General features: G+C 36.2%; 1 protein-coding gene across 1 annotated transcript in view; it reads right to left on the bottom strand.

The window, feature by feature from the left end:
* The window catches only part of LOC102226906 (AT-rich interactive domain-containing protein 5B-like), a 57,753-nt gene that overhangs the window by 8,843 nt on the left and 30,198 nt on the right, over positions 1–18,712 (bottom strand). Inside the window, exons 3-8 of the mRNA XM_023342440.1 lie at positions 16,885–16,992; positions 7,534–7,741; positions 3,752–3,982; positions 1,922–2,028; positions 1,359–1,506; positions 125–177 (exon numbers count right to left, since the gene is read on the bottom strand). Of these exons, the coding sequence (XP_023198208.1) occupies positions 125–177; positions 1,359–1,506; positions 1,922–2,028; positions 3,752–3,982; positions 7,534–7,741; positions 16,885–16,992 (855 nt within the window). The remainder of the gene's footprint in view (positions 1–124; positions 178–1,358; positions 1,507–1,921; positions 2,029–3,751; positions 3,983–7,533; positions 7,742–16,884; positions 16,993–18,712) is intronic.

Genomic DNA, 18,712 nt, shown 5'->3' with positions numbered 1-18,712 from the left:
TCTGATCCAGACCTTTCTGTAATATTTTTAAGTTGTTCGGATGTTTTGAAAGTCTATCAGAGGTTCACCGTTACATCTTTTCTGCTTTTTCAACAACATCTCAACAAAGGTAGATCAAGCTCACCTTCTTGTAGCCACCGAGCCGTTTGACCACCGAATACATGAGGAACAGGTCGACTGCAGAAACAGATCAAAAATGTAAATCAGGTTCAGCTCAGTAAGTCTGTAAGTTTCCTATTGAAGTAAAACTGTAAAACTACTGAATCCACATTTATCAAACTTATTTTTAAGCTCTACGATCGATACAAATGTTTCCAAATCAAAATTCTGCTGGTTTAACGTTTAATACTGAATGGAAAGTTCATATTCACAGGCAGAGACTCCAGTGCATCTTTAAGGTTTTTAGATAGATGACACCAGCAATTAAATAGCAGAGAGAAATAAGCAAGAGGTGGAAAAAGAAAACTAAAGTCAAAAGAAAATGTTCTAATGTATCAATAAAAGGTCAACACTGAGGAAAAAAAGGAAAATTTGAAAGAAAAAAAAGGAGATAAATGAACAAAAAAAAGCTAAAAAGAATGCATGGAAGGAAAATAAAAACAAAGCAAATGATTCTTAGTTTATTTAATTTGGTAGTTCTGTACTTTATGAATTAAACATTTAAAAAACACTAAGAACTCAAATCTTTGTTAATTTGTTTGCACATTACTGTGTGAAGACTTTTGTACCGGGAAAAAAAAGTTGGTAACACTTTATTTGGCGGATTGTGGATAAGCCTCACATAACACTGTTATAAACATGACTTAATGAAGTGTCATTCGGTAAATAATGATACTTTTAATGCAAAAGTTGATATTTTTATTGGACTTTTAATACAAGTCTTAATGTAACTCTGCATTGAAAGTGTCATTATTTACCGAATGACACTTCATGACAACAGTCATAGACATTCATAAAGACTCCTTCATGTTCATGACAACTATAAAGTCATGTTTATGATAGTGCTATGTCAGTCTTATGCACACCCTGTCAAAGTGTTACCAAAAAGTTAATTAACAACAATACAGACTGCAAAATGGTGATGGGACGAATTGACCAGATGTAGAGGAAACATTTTTTAGTTATAAGACTAGGAGAGAAAAGCTGAAAAGTAAAAGATAAGAAACTCGTAAAAGAAAAAGACAAATCAAATGGAAAGCGTCACAAAAAAATTATATAAAAAAACTTAAAAAGTATTAACAACACAAAAAAGGACTAAATAAACTATTCCAGAGTAACAACAGGAGATGATTTTTATTGAAGGAGTGAAAGAAAACTGAACAACAGAGCAGAGAGTAGAGGGAAAACAGAGGACTCACTCTTCTTGAAACCTAGGTTGGGAACTTTATGGATGGGCGATCCGTGGCGCTCCATGAAAACAAAGAGCTGATCCAGGAACAGCTGCTCCTCTGGATGGGGGAGCCAGCTGCCCTCACAGCCGACCTCCACACTGCCCATCACGTTCTCCTGCAGGAGGAAGAAAAGAAAAAGGAGGACGGTTTGAGTCAGTCCACTTTTAGACAGTTTTCTGTTAAAGACCTGCTTTGTCAAGCTTTCCTGAATAAATTTCCATATTTTCAGAAAAACGCAGTGAAAGTAGAGTGGGTTCAGTGTCAAACACTGTGAGGATCAGGTTCACCCACAACTTCAGATCTTCTCTGTTAACATTTTGTGATCAACAACAACAGTAAGGATCACTTTAGTTGATCTGCTTTGACTTCTGATACTATTTTTTGGTCTAACTTCTCCCTGAACTCCTGTGTCTTTATCAGGGTTTGGAAGGGAAGAATGAGCAGAAGATGTTTATTCAATCAGAGTTGGGCTCAATGAAGGCTTTGGCTTCAGATAGCAGAGAAAGGTTCTAGAACAAAAACATACCAACCTTCATCTTTTCGATCCAGGACTCTGGTTGGCCCGAGGTCGGAGAGTCTTTGCTGTCGCGACCTTTCCTCTTACGAGGTCGTCCTCGGAGACTCAGGGATGGACACCCTGCAAGAGAGGGACACGATGAGGACAAACTTTAAAAACAATAACAAAGTACTGCAGAATCTAAAAGAAAACATTAATCAAGACGTCCAGCAGGGGGCAGCGTTTCACAGGCAGGCTGTAAGGAAGGAAGTGACGTTTTTGAGTCTGTTAGTGACAGACAACAGAATTGAAATTATTTCTGAGGCTGCCAGAGTGTTCTCTGTGTTAACTCGATGTGGAAGATCATTTCAATTTCTGAACAGAAAAACCACAGAAATCAGTTTAATTTGGACTAACAGCAACAGATTAACCGCCTTAGTGGACAAACGGGACGGCGTGTATGTATGTGTGTGTGTGTGAAAATTATTTACCCTAATCAGCAACTAAAAGTCAGAGTGATATGAATAATCCTTAACATGGTGGTGAGGTTAAGTTAGTTAAATGGGGCTGAAATTATTAATCCAATTAATTGACTGTTGAAATAATTGTCAACTAATTTAGTAATAGATTATTCAATAGACTAAAAAAAATCCATTTGCTGAAAAAAAAACATATACAGAGAAGTAGTTAAGCCAAAACTGTACAAAATATTAATACATTTTGAATTCAAGATAAAAACTAATTTGCATGTGAATATATTTTACCCCAAATTCCACAAATGGCATAGTTATAACTTCACCCGGCTCATATTCACTAAAGGAATCCTATGTTATTCCATTTTAGGCAATAAAATGTTTATTTTCTTATTTTAAAAATGAATAAAATTGTTTCTTTGCATCCTTTAATGCATTTCTAATGTTGTATGAAAAAGGAATTAGTGGTCAAATGAAAAATTTGTAAAATATGGCAATTTTTAAAATCTGATTAATTGCCAGTATAATCAATTACGAAAATAGTTGTTAATTGCAGCCCTATTATTAAATATTGTTGAAAATGTAATTGTCAAACATTTGTTCATGCAAATTTTATTTAAAATGTTTCTCAGAATATTACACAAGAACAACAATAGTATATTTAACACAGAATATGGACAACTTTTCCTCACTCTGCTACTTTCTTCTCCTGCGACTCTCCTGCATTATTCAGTTATTTTAACTGTGAACTTGATGTTTTCTTTATTATTTGCTCTCCATAGAAGCTACATCTGGTCTTGTGTTTTGTTTCAACTGCGGTACCTTCCTGGAGGAGGGCATTGGCTGACATATTGCTGCCATCAACTAAATGTTCTCCCTCTCCTGCTATTAACTTTTGGTTTTTATGAACATAGAAAGTTCTCTTACATCAGTTCATGCGTTTATTTTTTGTGTCTGCTCTGCTCTGTCTTCTGAAACCTCCAGTTGGTCATGGCAAGTGACAGCTTGTACTGAGCCGTGTTCTGCTGGAAGTTTCTTCTTGTTAAAGGTGAATTTTCCTCTCCATTGTTGCTATATGAATACTAGGTGGAACATTCATATAGCAGCATGTAGCGATTGTCACTACATGCTGGTCCAGGAGGAGTGAATACTGCAAGTCAGTGATTCAATGCAATCTGCTGAATTTCTTTAGACAGAAACTTCTTAAACTAATTTGAACAATAAATTGAGATTAATTTGCTGTCTGATAACTAGGATCAACTGGGATGATTGTGTTATTGAATTGAAATGAGTTGTTGTTGCTAATTGCCGCTATACAAACAAAATGAATTGAAAAAAAGAATCTAAGCAGTAGATCTAAGCAGCCTCTGAAGGTTCCCAGTTTCACTCACTGAACTGCCAGGAGAAACAGGCGCTGCTCTCCAGTGTCGGGTGGTTGAAGGTGTCCCTGCAGTACATCACCCTGATGTTGGGCAGAACCTTGATGGCCCCGAGGGCCAAGAGGTATGGGTCCTGCAGTGCGGGGCCTCTGGCTCCATCCTGGATGCGTCTCTGCAGGGAGCGGAAGCGGCAGTACTGTGGGTAGCTAAGAACCTTGACAGTCTGCCGCTGCGACAGCTCGTCTGCGGGGAGACAGCAGAGAAAAAATGGCCGCTCAGAATCCGCATGGTGACCTCTGATCTGGCCTTGAGGAAAACACATGCTGCTGAATAGTGAAGCAACATTACTGCTGACAGGGTCAGAACTTTGATTGACTGATGTCTCATTCCAAAAACTCTTTTTTTTTTTTTTTTTCACTTTTCATAAAATCACATCCAAGCTTTCTCCAAGGAGAAACACATCAGCATTTAACATTGCAAAAATAATTATTACTCTACTGAAGAGAAGCTAATTTTTTAAATAAAAAAGAATCATGGTCATATTTGATCTTGTTTCCTACTACAGGATTACAAATATGAACAAAACAAATTTGTATGCTGATATAAAACTATTTCTGTACACATAAATATCAATATACAGTATATCTTGAAGAATGGGGGGAACTGTCAATATCTGTAGGTTTTTTTAAACAAAAATATACACACATCCAGAACAAAGATGAAAAAACTAACCTAAGCATGATTTTGAAGGCAGAGAAAAAAACAATTAAATCAGAAATTTAGATTTGAAGAATTGCAAAGACAGTTAAAAAAATCTTTTCAAACTTCTAAATCTTTTAAGATCAATGCACCAATCAGGAATTTTCTACATCAATGCTTTAGCTGAAAATTCAAAAAACAAACTGCAGCACAAGATGACAAGATGTCAGCTGATTGATTTACAGAATAGCTATACTGTCGCTTCATTCTTCTGTGGGAACAGCTGAAATGCTTTCACGGCATTTACACCCCATGAATATTTCAGTTTGTTTTATATTTCAACACCACCACTGAAAAGTTTGGACACAACTCCCCACTGAACAGGTCAAAACAAAACGTCCTGTTTATGACGAGAAAAATGAAACCAAACACACAGGAGATGAACATTACTGTTAATAACAAAAAAGTAAAAAGTTACTTTGCTGTTAAGAGTTTCAACTTTAGTTCTAAAAGGGTCATACCTCTTGACCCTTTTTTATGTTCTCTGGTGTTTTAAATGAGCTTTTTACATTTGCAAGTGCTGAATAATTAAAGAAGAAAAATCAAAAATTAAAAAAGGGACTTCAACATTTTCTGCAGATAAAAATGTTGGGGATGGTGGAAAGAATTTGCTTTGCACCATCCCAGGTCAACACTTTACAGAAGCAGCTTTTACTGCAGTGACAGCTGGAAGTCTTTTGTCTCTAGGCCTGTCGCGATAAACGATAAATCGATTAATCATACGATAAATTAAAACTATCGATGTCATTTCAATTATCGGTATTATCGTCTCTTCCGGCCTTTTTCTCTTTCTGTTGATGACACCGAATGAAAAAAGGCTCAACTCCGGTGCTCTCCACTGACCCCCCCTTCCTCATTTCCTTAGTGTAAAGCCCAGCGCACACGACACGATCTTAGAGCTGTCGGCCGATTGTCGGCCCATTTTCAAAACCTGACTGATCACACATTAGCCGACAGAAATCCTAGGTATAACGGTTCGATCGGGTTCGGTCCTGCCGTGTGGTGTCCAACAATGGGCACAAAATAATGGCTACAAGTTCAGTTAACTAATTTTAAAACCAGGCATTAATCAATGCTTTACTACAATCTACCTGCAATGCATGTGGCTAGTGTCAGCGTAAAGTCCTGACTGAATGAAAATCATTATAACCTATTTACGTCACGTTAACAAAGAACAGCTGAAAAGTTACCGGGTTTATCAACTGCGGTAGCAATTTCGCTCCAACTCCTCCTCTTGTCATTTCTATATTCTTTGCATGTTGAATAAACATTAATGTTGTTTCCACATATCATCTCCAATGTCCGCTGGACTTTGGGTTGTGCCGTGTCAGCTGTTTGGGATTTCCCTCTGTAATTTCCCTCAGAAAACACTGAGGAGAATCCACGCTTTCTGATTGGCTGCCTGTCACATTCAACAGGCTGAGTTAAGATCCCAGTCGGGAAAACCTCTGATTCGGATCGGAGCGGCAACGATGATCTACCGTAACACACCACACAATCTTAGAAAGACCTACGTTTTAAGATTGTCATAAGGGGAAAAATAGGAGCAAAAAATCATGTAGTGTGAACTATTGCATCAGGTAGTCGATGTGCCCATCTTCTCTATTTAAATCTAATTATTACTGAAGGGCAACATAATATACAGACTTCATAATCTGCAGTCTTTAGGTTGAATGCAGTATTTATTTCCACTTTGGCTTTATGTTGTTTAGTTTTTATCAAGTACATTTTTTATTAATGGAGACTGAGAATCCATTTTGTTTTTGGTTGTTTTGTTTATTTTGTTTATCAGTTCCAGTGTTAAATATTCTTTTGAAAATAAAGTGTATCTATCTTTGGCAGGAAATCACATGCATTATTACGTCATTTCCATTAAATCAGTGTAAAAAGGTCTTCAAACAATATTATCGTTCATCGCAATAATTTTTTGAGACAATTAATCGCTCAGCAAAATTTGCTATCGTGACAGGCCTATTTGTCTCCATCAGCTTCACGCACATGGGGAATGAGAACATTTTGTAAACTCTTTAGGAAAACAGCTCAGCATCAGTCACACTGGATGAACAGAAATTATTCTTAAACAGATTTTGTTCCAGAAGAAAATCATTCTCACAGCCTGATACTGCCATCACTATGTCTCATAATGGAGATGAATTGCTAAGAGTGAGTCACAGTTTTAGTTTTCTGCCACAAAACATTTTAGGTAAAAATCAAAAAGTTACATTTTTGTTTCTGACCAGACCTTTGAACATTTTTTTTACAGAGTTTTTATTTAACAAGTCAAGAAAGAAATATAAACTGTTAAAATCAAGATGTGATTTGGCAAATCAAGGACATATTTAATAAAGTAAACAGTCAAAACAGGAAATGGAGAAAAAAATGTCAGGAAAAGTTTGACATTTTTCCAGACTTTTTATAAAGGTGTAAAATAATAGAAGCAGATTCTAGATTTTTCAAGACTGCAAAGGAACGCCATAAATCACACACAGATTGGTTTTATTTACCAATTAGCTGATTTCTAAAGGAGGCAACAGATTTTATTTTGGGATACCAGAACAACAATCTATTAAAATCCCAACAAAATACATGGAAGTTTGTTGTTGCAATGTATAGAAATGTAGAAAAACAGATGGTTGTGAACACTTTTTCAATTCACTCCAACATCTCTGCTCTGCAGTGAGATTTGCAGCTGCTACACGTTAAAGCTAGCATGACTCAGTTTTTCCTCCAGCTCTTAAACCTCAGGGTTATCTCTCAGACTGAGAAGTGTTGCTGAAAAGCAGGAACAGGGAGCCGACATGGAACTATAAACTGCTACATTTCTGGTGCTGTAACTCCTGCACCAGAAACAGAAAGTTAGAGGACAGAAAATTCCCAGGGAGAAACATGTCTAGCTGCCTGCAGCAGCTCCAAACATATCCTGTATCGTTTTAGAAAAAGTTAGAAAACGAATGAAGTGGGCTTGACTGAAAACACTTTTCTTCTGCTCATATATTTATAGAAATTTATCGGATGTTTGGTTGCGTTTTCTTTACCCTCAGTTTTGACTTCCAGGAGCTCATTGTTGTTGCTTGGCATGCCACCGCCGTCGTCTCCGCCACTCTGTGGAGGTTCGTGGACACCGTTTGTCTTGACCACTAGAGGCATTGGGCCACCGCTCCACCCGGCTAGGTCGGCACGCGACCATTTCACCAGGTCCTCCACCCGTACCACCATCTTCCTGGACACGGCCAGTACCTCATCCTGATGAAACAGAACAGAAATTTGCTTCAGAATTGCTGGAACAGAAATGAAAGTTTCAAATATGCAGGATTAGTCTTTATCCACTTGTAGGTAAGAAATATACAGTGCCTCTAAAAAGTATTCACCCCCTTTGGGGGTATTTTATAATTTGGAGTCTGTGACTGACTTAAAGGGGTGAATACTTATGCAATCAACGTTACTTTTTTTTTCTTGAATGTCATTTCATAGAAATCAATTTCACTTTGACGTTAAAGGGCGTTTTCATAATTAAAAAAAGACCAATTTGTGATGGATTTTTAAGCAATAAATTGAGTGAAACATCCAAGTGAGTGAAAACTTTTTATTGGCATTATGAAGAGTGAAACTTGTGTTTTTATATCCTTTTATTAAGGTAATCAGGTTAAGCCTTACTGCTGATTTAAATGTTTATGATGATGGAGATTTCTGCTTTGTAAGAGTTCAATGCTACTGGCTTCAGAGACATCTTATGTCCTCTGAATTTAAGTGTCTCCATTCAGAAATGGAAGTGGATATATTTGAAGGTCATGTGACTGTACTATAAGGCTAATCAGATCAAATCAGGTGTGGGGAATGTAACGACATTAGATTATGATGGATTAGAACATCTGCCAAAGCACAGCATAAGTTGTAGTTCTTTGCTCTTAGACATTTTCACAGTTTTCCTTCATCTTTATTGATCTTCGTTCAGGATGGATGAATCTGTTACTGGTTTTGATTACTGGGTAGAAGCATACTGCTCTGTTTGTCTCTGCAGCTGCAAGCAGAAAGCAGTGAAAGTGCAGCCGGCCAATTTCAACCACCACAGAGCAGCAGGTGATAAATTTAGCTGTCCTTTGGCCTTTATAATGCTACAAGAAAGACTTCTGAAGATGTTTAGTGCTCACTACCTGCAGAGACGAATTATGACAGCACTCCTTCAAAGCAGTTATTTGTTGGCTAAGGGCTAATGCTAAGTAAGAAAACATTTAGCCGAATGTTTGCAGTTTTCTGACAAGTCTGACCCATCTGTTCAACTTCCTACTGCATCAGCTTGGTGAGATGTTATTTTTAGGAAAATAACATCAGGGTTCTATACCTCCCTTTTATATAATTGATGTTGCGAACCTTCAAAATAATAACCTGGATAAAATGATGAACTTTGAGTAGTTAACTGAGGCTAATTAAAACAGTATCAGCTAAATGCTTGGCATATGGGACTGCAGATTGAGGTTTACTGCTAACACATGTAAGGGCATAGAGTGAAAATTAACATAATTACTGATAACACATGTAGGGGCATAGAGTGACAGCATAAAAATTAACATTATGATGAAATTTTACATCAAATTTCTCTAGATTGAGAGGCTTTTCACTCTGGAACCCATACATTAAGGGTGTTTTCATATCTGGTAGTCTGATTGTTTGATTGGGAAACAAAATTGCAGCACTTGTTATTTTCAGCTGATGCGGCTGTTTTTCCCTTCGCCTGTGGTGGCACTGCAACAAGAATCAATGAAGGAAACGGCATGAAACCCTCTGAAAAAGTCAACTTCCTTCTTCACAAAATGTAAACAAAAATGGAGTAATGTCAGATTTTAGCAGCTGTAGGATTTCTCTTTTGTCTTTGGCAAAAAACCACAAGCCGTTTCTCCCGCTAGCGCTAGACACTCGTGTTTGTTTTGGTTGTATTTACCCAGAATGTTTTGCACTATAGTTGTCTTCTTGCTGTTGGAGCGGGCTCTGGTCCACTTGAATCCACATATGCATTCGAACTGCACTAGAGTTCACTTCAACCAAACAGAGACCTAAGTTTCTAAGTGGACCAAAGTAAATTTTTTGGTCCACATCAAGGCTAGATTACACGTTCACAGCTCCACAAATGAACCAGATTAAACAGTCAAAACTTTAAAAATCGTTTAGGGTTCTTCAACAGGAGTCTTCATGTGAACACGGATCGAAAACATTAAGAACTTTTGCTCAATAGGAACATGAAAAATAAAATGTGCAGCTCACATTTTATCATTGAGTGAGTTTTAAAAACCAAAGACACAGCAGCAATAATCTTTAATCATAGAACTTGTGTTCATAAATATTCGTTCCTTGGTAACAAAGTGCTTCAAGAGTTAAAAACCTTACAAAACTAACTGTTTAGTTCTTTATAATGTGAGACTTCAGTGTCACTGATAACAGACAGAAACCTGGACAAGTCAAAGTATCCGGTTTTTGATTTCTGCTCGTAGAAAAATACCTAGAGGCCTTGAATAAACCAGCTCTATTCAGCTCCTCCTCCATCCCACCTGAGCAGGTGAAGACATCGAGCTGAACGTGTTCCAACAGAAGAAAACACGAGGACACAAAGGAATCTACAGAGAGCAGGATAAGATAAGTCTGAACTGCTTAAGAAAGGTTTTGTGATAAAATATGACTGCAAAGTAGATGTTTCCAGCATTTCCCTACATTTTAAGATTTCATGTTCCAGTCCCTTTCCTCCAGGAATATTACGACAACTGGTCTGAAAACAGCTGTTTGAACAGCTACGCTTTAACAAAAATTAATAAAGAGATGTGGCCCCTTTGCTCGGCGACAGATGATGTCAAACAAACACACTAACTCATTGCAAAACACTCCAATATGAAACAGGAAGTTTATGAGAGGTTTTCTTCTCTTTCTGTTCCGTTGAGTCATTCTAGACTCTAGAGAAACACTATGAGCTCGACGGATTATGGAGGATTTACAGCCAAAGTCGTTGTGTTAATACAAGATTGAAACTGACACTATACCCAAATTAAAGACTAAAAAAAAATGTAAAAAGTTTGAATCCATGAAATCTTTCACAACAAAATATTTCTGAACGGTTGTTTAATAAAGCCTTCCTTGAATTGTTCTCTTCTCCTTTGATCCAATTATCTGCCTGACTTTATTGTGTGACACAACTACTAAAATTCAATGTTTCTGCCAATAGAGGTATACATTTCTGACTCATTTCAGGCTTTTCATTTTAGTCTGTTTTTCTTTTCCAGGGTGGAACGATTACCCAAAAATAAGACAATGATTTCTGCACATTCTCTTTAATCTAAATGGGATCACACGGTAAAGTATATACGTATACCCTGACTAATATTCTGTGAGATTACTGCAGTGAATAACAGAATTATAAATTAATATTTGACCACTTAATCTTTTATGGGTTGGTAAAGTTGAATGCATATATTTTCTAAGCCTGTATATTCCTGACCCTGTTTGAAATCAAATGTATGCACCCAATTCTATTTTAGTGGTATCATTATTAAATCTTGAAAAAGAATGATCAAAATGGAGTAATAAAACATTAAAACCAGGGGATTATGGGACAGAACTTGTAGCATCAGCCTGCATGAAGTGGAGCAAGAGTTAATGGCCACGTACACAGCTGATTTATCTCCACTGCAGCAGATGAAAATGTGTCTGAAACGTTTAGGAAGTCTGTGAAAAAGATGAGCATCGTCGTCTCTTCAGACGTCTGCAGGATGACAAAGTCAAACGGGTCGAGCTGCAGCTAAACGGCTGATCATTTAGAAACAATTGTGTGATCATCTCCACCTGCGCTTGTACTTCCTAATTGAAATATTTTGAACGGCCAATGAGAGCAGACCAGGAAACGTTTTAAAAAAACAAACTATTTAAACAAGTCTAACTGTAGCTTTTGCACATGAAGTCCTTCAGGTGTTCCTGAACAAACAAGCAGGAGTCACGAATCAGTTTACAGTAAAGGTGGAGCTGCAGCCGGCTCCTCCCGTTTGGTTTGTTGGTCGGGGGTTTGGCACTCCTCCAGTGACCTCCACCTCCTCTCAGCTGCAGCCAGCAGAGAGCTGCTCAAATTCCTGCTGCTGCAGCTCACAATGAGCTCATCCCAGGGAAAAATATGGCCAAACTCAACCTCTGGCCTCTATTTGTGTCTAAAATAAGCAAAGAAAAAAGGCTTAAAATATAGAAAAACATTTTAATATGCTAGCTAAGCTTTGAATTTAATTGAAATCAATTTCAAATGTTAAGAAATGGGAATGGGAATAAAAAACAATAGACACTAAAAAGGCAGAAAGCAACATTTGTCTTTTATTTCTGTCCTAAATTTGGCCACAGACTCTAAACAACCTACATTTACTTCCTGTGTGTAACTCAAACAGGAACCGGAGCTAGACTAACATGTTTTCAAACGCACCAGAAAGTGCAGATGAAACAGCTGATTTGGATTTGTGAGGATTCACAGATATCAGATCGCTCTGATCAGAACCAGAGAGATCCTGGGACACAAATGAACCCTGGAGGATCTATTGACAGACCACTGAGCTATTCAGAGAACAGAAATTCAGTTTAAACACATCCTGTCCTTTGTCTTTCCTTAATCCTGGTGAAGAAAACCACTAAATTAACAACTGAAACAACGTACTGCACTCAGGAATGGGCGGAACCGATGCAGTATCAGACCTGACATTCATGTATCGAATATTGGACTGAGGAAATGGAACATATTTTGACTTCTTTTATTCTGTGCATTTAGGCTTGCATTTAAAAAAACTTGCTGCACTCAATTATAAAATAAACATAATGTCATTGTACATAAACAGATGTTCTAAATAAAGAGTAGACAAATATTTTAGGTTTATTAAATATTTTTGGATCTAGACTGATTTATAAAACATTAAGAAACCACACAAGAACTATCAGCCAAAGCAACTCCTTTAACCTTTGTGGCTTCAGAAAATGAATTAGGGTAACTCAGAGACATACTTTAACAACAGATTATGACTCTGATAAATAAAATCTGCCAACATTGTGTCTTTTGGTTTGACTAGAGAACCTAATCTTTCATATTTCATGAGTCAACTGCTACAAATGGTAATTAGAACCATGATAAACTGAAGTAGGATGCAATGAAACATTCACAGAAAATACACAATTAAATGAAACTATACCAAACATTTAAGCATTTGAACAACTATTTATCTCCAAAAAAGATTGAGATACCAAGCTAGTAAATGCAATAAAAAAAGTAGGCCAAGAAAGGAAAAAAAGTCTTTTTATGCAATGCAATGCTGTAGCTGTGAATCGTGGAAATCTGAATGATTTGACTCCAGCCAGAATGCTAGTGCAACAATGGAGAACATTTGGTGGAATCCACAGTCATTTTCTGGCTTGTGAAAATGGTGCAAAAAATGATGGCGACATGGGAAGCTGCTCTGCTTCCCAATTACAAATGTGATGAACCTCCAGCTGCTGCCAATCAAACGAATCTTCAGCTGAGAAGGTTCAGTGGAGATCAAAGGCTGCTCTTTATGAAACAAGTTGCTTAAAAAAAGACATTTTTACAGCTAAAACACAGGATGTGGCAGCTGTCAGCTGAAGCTTAAAACCACAAAGAAAACTACTGATCATTGTTTGAAAATGAATGAACGTTGGCCCAAATTGAGCTGAAAACATTTAACTGTGGGTATAAATATGATGCTTATATAGCATCATATAGCAAAACTGATGCTTAGAAAATTTTAGAAGATAAGAGATGAAGACAGACTGTATTGACAGTAGGATCAGATGTAACTACATATTATTACTGAATTCACAAATTAATAAATGTAATTTAAAAATCAGAGACTGTTTTAGTCTTGTTAACTTAAAAACAAACACATCCCAGATCAATGTTTGAGTTCAGTGTTGAGACTTAATTTTTTTCCCCTGTTAATCTTATGCTTAATTTTTCTGACAAAAAAGTGACTGCTGATGTATCTATTCCAATGTAAATCACTTTCACTTTGTCAGTGAACCACTAATTAAAGTCATTTGTGCTAACCCTATGGTGCTAATCATAAACATTAGCGATGCTAAAGTGCCAATCATATTATTTTCACTGATACTAAGTGCAACGCCAACACGGAAGCTAAAGTTACAGAGCAAAATTCAGCCATACTATTACCCATCATGTGTCAATGTAAGGTTGCACCACAGCACATCGCCCACAATAAGGTCAAATTTGTTACTGCACACCTTCCTGTACAGCTTCAGGGAGTGATTCTTTGGAACAAACCTTTCACTCATGGTTTCAGTTTTATAGTTGCTAACTCTGTTGGAGATTTTACCTAATTGACCTTGGTCAGAAAGAATGCAGGACATCATCAACAAGGTATTCTGGGTACAGAATAATTGTCATTTTCAGCACTGCATCACAGGTGGAAAATGTGAAGAGAGGAAACACAATGTCTGTATAAACAGCCTTCATCCATTTCCAAATAAGAGCATGAATATAAAGATCTAACTACTTGAAAAATCGATAACGAAAACTTCAACAGAGAAGTGAAACTTTTTCAACTGAAAGTTTACAAATCACCCAAGGAAATTATCCTGAAAAATGTATTTAGGAGAAGTTAAGTGCACTAAAAATGTTCAAAGTTATCAAAAATGCTAAAGCACTAAAAAGAACGTCTCTCTGCTATTAGCGCATTGGCGGGAGTGTGTCCCACACTGTATTTTGTTGTTTATGTATTTATGGAAGGCTGGTTGCAGGTTGAGTTTTAGATATATAATTTAAACTCATCTTATAATCAGAAGAAATTCAGAATCAGCCTTGCTTTCCAATGTTGTGTTTTCAAACACAATCTTATTGAATTTAAAATTGCTGTTTCAAATTAAATAAAAACTCCGTATTACTACTTTTATACCTCAGATTTTTAGTTCAGAAGTTCAAGAAAATATAACTAATATGGATATGAATCCTTCATGATATTTAGTGTAAGAACTATTGATGAAAATTGTTACAAATTCCCCTTTTGGCTATAAATCTACCACTGCGTACAATCAGAGGCCTCCCAATGAGTATAAAATTGGCTATTTCAGAACACCAGCGACATTAAGAAGTGCAGTAGCACAGCTTAACAGCACACACTAATTGCATTTAAATATGCTCATATTAACCAATGCTATTATGAGCCTCTTAATATTTTTTTGATAAAAAATAAATAGTATTCTGGTTAAATGAATGAGAACATCACATCTTCCTTGGAGGGCCATAACTCAACCTTACAGTAGAAACACCATGTACAATTTAAATGAGTCACAGGAGTTGGACTTCACTTGACTAAAATGATATGTTGATTCAAGGTTTTTAAGAAAATTCCTGTTTAATGTAGCATATCTGCTACACAAAATCATTCCGATGTGAGATCACCGGAAAGTTCTGCCACTTGCAGTTTGACATTGTTTTGATGCGATCGATAGTTTTTGCACAGCAGCTTAAATTCCCACCCATTTCTGCCTGAATGTAGTGAGAATTACCATAGCAACCAGTGACTATGAAAATCTCTAATAATAAAGTGCTGTTCTTGAAATTCTGTTTTTAAAAGTGTTGATTATGGGTCTTATACCACTTAAGCTGCTTAAGAAAAAATGACAAAAATTGTCAAGAAACAGATGACCTTATAACTCATGCAAATAAACTACAGTCCAATTCCTGTAAAACCAACAAAGACATTTTATGCGAAATGAAATGTGGAAAATTTGGTTTCAGACAAGTCATAAGATTTACATTAGCTTCATTTCTACAGCAGACGTTCACATGGGAGCCGAGCATCGGACTGCATGTGATGAAAAACACTCCATCTCATCAGATAATAGTTTTCATTAACATGGCTGACTGTTGCAGCTTTGCTGCAGATTAAGCCAAATAAATAACATCTGAGCAAAGATGCTGAGTGAGTTTGATTTTTTTTCCAGGAGGAAATGTAGTCTGGATTTTAACCTGTTTAAATTCCTGTGCAGAGATGTTTGGTTCTAAAAAGGAGCCAGTGATCCTGTGGAGACGATATTATTAGATGTTCTTTAAGTGCAGCTCAGGCTATATTAAGGAGACATTTATTCTCAGTGTTAGTCTACAGCTGCAAGATTAGATTTCACATCGTTTACATTTCATTTATTTTCACAGTATTTGCCTATTCTAAATACATGTTCTTCTTAAAATTAATTCCTTTAGGAAGTACAGAAGGAACATTTAGAGTCTGCCGGTTGTCTTTGTGGTCTGATCTGCTGATTCTGATTATTTATAATTTTTCTTTAATGAATCAAAACATACCAGATGCAGAAACATTCAGGTTCATTCCTAAGAGTAGCTTTGAATCTAACAATAAAAAAGGAAATTAACTAAACTGGATTTTTATAATTTAGCAAAAAAAAAAGTGTGAGATTCTCAGAAATAAAAAGCCATTTTCTCAAAAAAGTGTTTTGTTGACCTGCAAAGTGTTATGCTTCCTTTCTGATTACATCTGCAATACAGTCAGATATGAGACAAATTAAAAGATCATGAAGGTTGGCGGTTTTATTTTATTGTTTATGTTTTCACCAACATGTCTTTGCCTAGTGAAAACAATGTTGATATTCAGAAGCAGTCCTGACTTATTCTGGGAGCTACAGATGATTGTGATGGCAAGAAGGCCTTTCAATCGCAAACATTTGGAGTTAATAGTTATTGACAAAAGATTTCCCCAAAGATCTCTGAGAAATTATTCTAAAAATTGCATTTTTCCATAAAATGTACAGTAGATATATATATAATTGTTTTCCAAAACTGACACTCTACGTGTCATTGCTTGATGTTAAGGGATTAACTGAAACTTTCCCTGTAAAACTGCATGTGTGAAGTAACGGAAATATGAAAAAATTTAATGCAAATTAATCCTGGCATTAAAATAAGTTTCTTTTTGAGTTTGAGGCCAAACCTCAAAGAAACCGCCTGTTTTGTTTTATTAACCTATCAGGCTTACTTCATTAAAATCTCTTTTGAGTTCTTTGACAACATGTGGAAAGCATTAAATATTTGTATTTTTTACTCTTTAATAAACTCAAGTTTAATTAATTGATTCAATAAATATAAACCCAGACATAAAGTAAACTTTGTATCCTTTAAAAATGCAGCTTTTAACTCACAGGAAAGGACAAGAAGTCCTCTTCAGATTCACTTACTATGAATCTGATTTGATTTTGATAACCAATAATAACGGGTTGATTAACGGACAATAAAAATCAGAATTAGGTTGATGAAAAAGAGATTGAGGAGAAAACCTTAAATAAATGATAGCAATTATCTCTAAATACCTAAAACAACAAAACCTTAAACGTGCTACCTCTCCATGCTCCCTGGTTCGGCCCTTTGGAGTGTCCTCAGGCAGGAAGTACAGTCTGGCGCTGGCCAGCAGGTGGCGCCGAGCCTGATCTTCCCACAGCAAGGTCACCTGTACAACAACAAAAACAGACCACAGCTGTTTTTCAACCATCTGAGAAACCGTCAGTTATGCAGCATCTGTTTAAATCACTTCAGATTCTGGTGAAGTTTTACTTTCAGTTTCATTGTATTGAATTCTGCTTTCGAACATCTAGCTGAATGAGCACAAAGCTGGAAACTTAGATGGTTTTTCTGGCCAAAACTCAAGCTCTAAATTGATGTGAACAAGCAGAAGAGGCAAACAGAGGTGAGTGAGGAAGATGACGATTTAAACGTCAAACAGATCAGAATTAAAGATGACATAAGTGAACTAAAGGAGGACAGACAGGACTCTCCACTGACTTTTATTGGAAGCTCACACTGAAACACCCGCGTCATCTGTTGGAGGGCTACTGGAACTTTGCAATCTATTCAAATGAATTTGAACAAAAGCTGCTCTTGGTGGAGCCTCAGGAAGCTACTATAGACACATTTTTTGAGATAAAAAATATTTGAAAACACCCCCCAAAAATTAATTGGATTAATCAAATATTGAAACAATCGTCAACTCATTTAGTAATCGAATAATCGCTAACTGGAGTATACAGATTGAAAAAAGGCCATTTGCTGAAAAAAAAAACAACCAACATATTCAGAGCAATTAAGCAAAAACTGTTTTATATATTGCATTTAATGTAAAAAAAAACAAACAAAAAAAAAAACACAAAAATATTTTCTACATTATTTTACAACCCATTTATTCACATAACGGATAAACAGAGCTATGGTGAAATATTCCATTGTGCGATTTATCGAGCCAATTGATATAAAGTATAATAATCTGTATTTTTTGTGGACAGAATCTTCAGGACAGTTTTTTAAAGAGAAATAATCTCAATAGAAAGTACAGTAAGTACTAATACTGTAGTTTTCCTCCAAAATGCTGCATCTTGATATTGTCAAACAAATCAGGTGCTAGTTTGTTTTTTTTAAGGTTTTAAAGGCTGAAGTGATCTAAAATATCAAAACTACTTCAAAACAGGAGAACATAAACAAAGATTTTGATGCTCCGCATGGTTTTGTTACAACAAGAACCATGCAGAAGAAGCTGATGAGACTAATCAGGGGACAGCTGATGAACCAGAAAAAATAAAATACACACTGACACACACACACACAAAGCCAATTCTAATTATTTTCTGAGGTTCAATAGACCGTCTGTCTGCTGCGGTGACCAGTTCTTCAAAAATATTTGATTAGCTCTATCATTCAGACTTTATCCAGAAGCTTATGAAATTAATTATATTTGGTCTGTTTTATTGACCCAATCCATTGAGCAGTAAAATGTAATATCAGTTACAGTAATACTCATAATACAGTGAATAAATGCTGCTTAAAGTTAAAGTAAGTCTCTTATTACTTCAACAAAAAAAAGTAGTAAAGTAACAAATGTTTTCTTAGGATTTGTATGATGATTTAAACTATTATGGTTTTAGTTAAAAGACAAATATGAGCTGTAGATTAGTTTATGACGGACAACAAATCAATCTCATCAATAAATCATTCATTTATGGAAAATCTGAATTATTTTTCCCACCAACCCCCTCCTTGGGCCTCCACAGTTCAGAGTGACGTCAGAGGCAGCCATCTTGTTTCACAGCTTTTAATCGTTTGGACTTTGAATTTAGGTAATCTATATGAAAATAAACAAATCTATCAAAGTGAAATGTTTAGCACTCTAACAGAAAGCC

This window comes from Xiphophorus maculatus, chromosome 11 (assembly GCF_002775205.1).
Source record: "Xiphophorus maculatus strain JP 163 A chromosome 11, X_maculatus-5.0-male, whole genome shotgun sequence".
Classification (NCBI taxonomy): domain Eukaryota; kingdom Metazoa; phylum Chordata; class Actinopteri; order Cyprinodontiformes; family Poeciliidae; genus Xiphophorus; species Xiphophorus maculatus.
The sequence above is the reverse complement of the archived record's forward strand: the minus strand, read 5'-3'. Positions and strand labels throughout refer to the sequence as shown.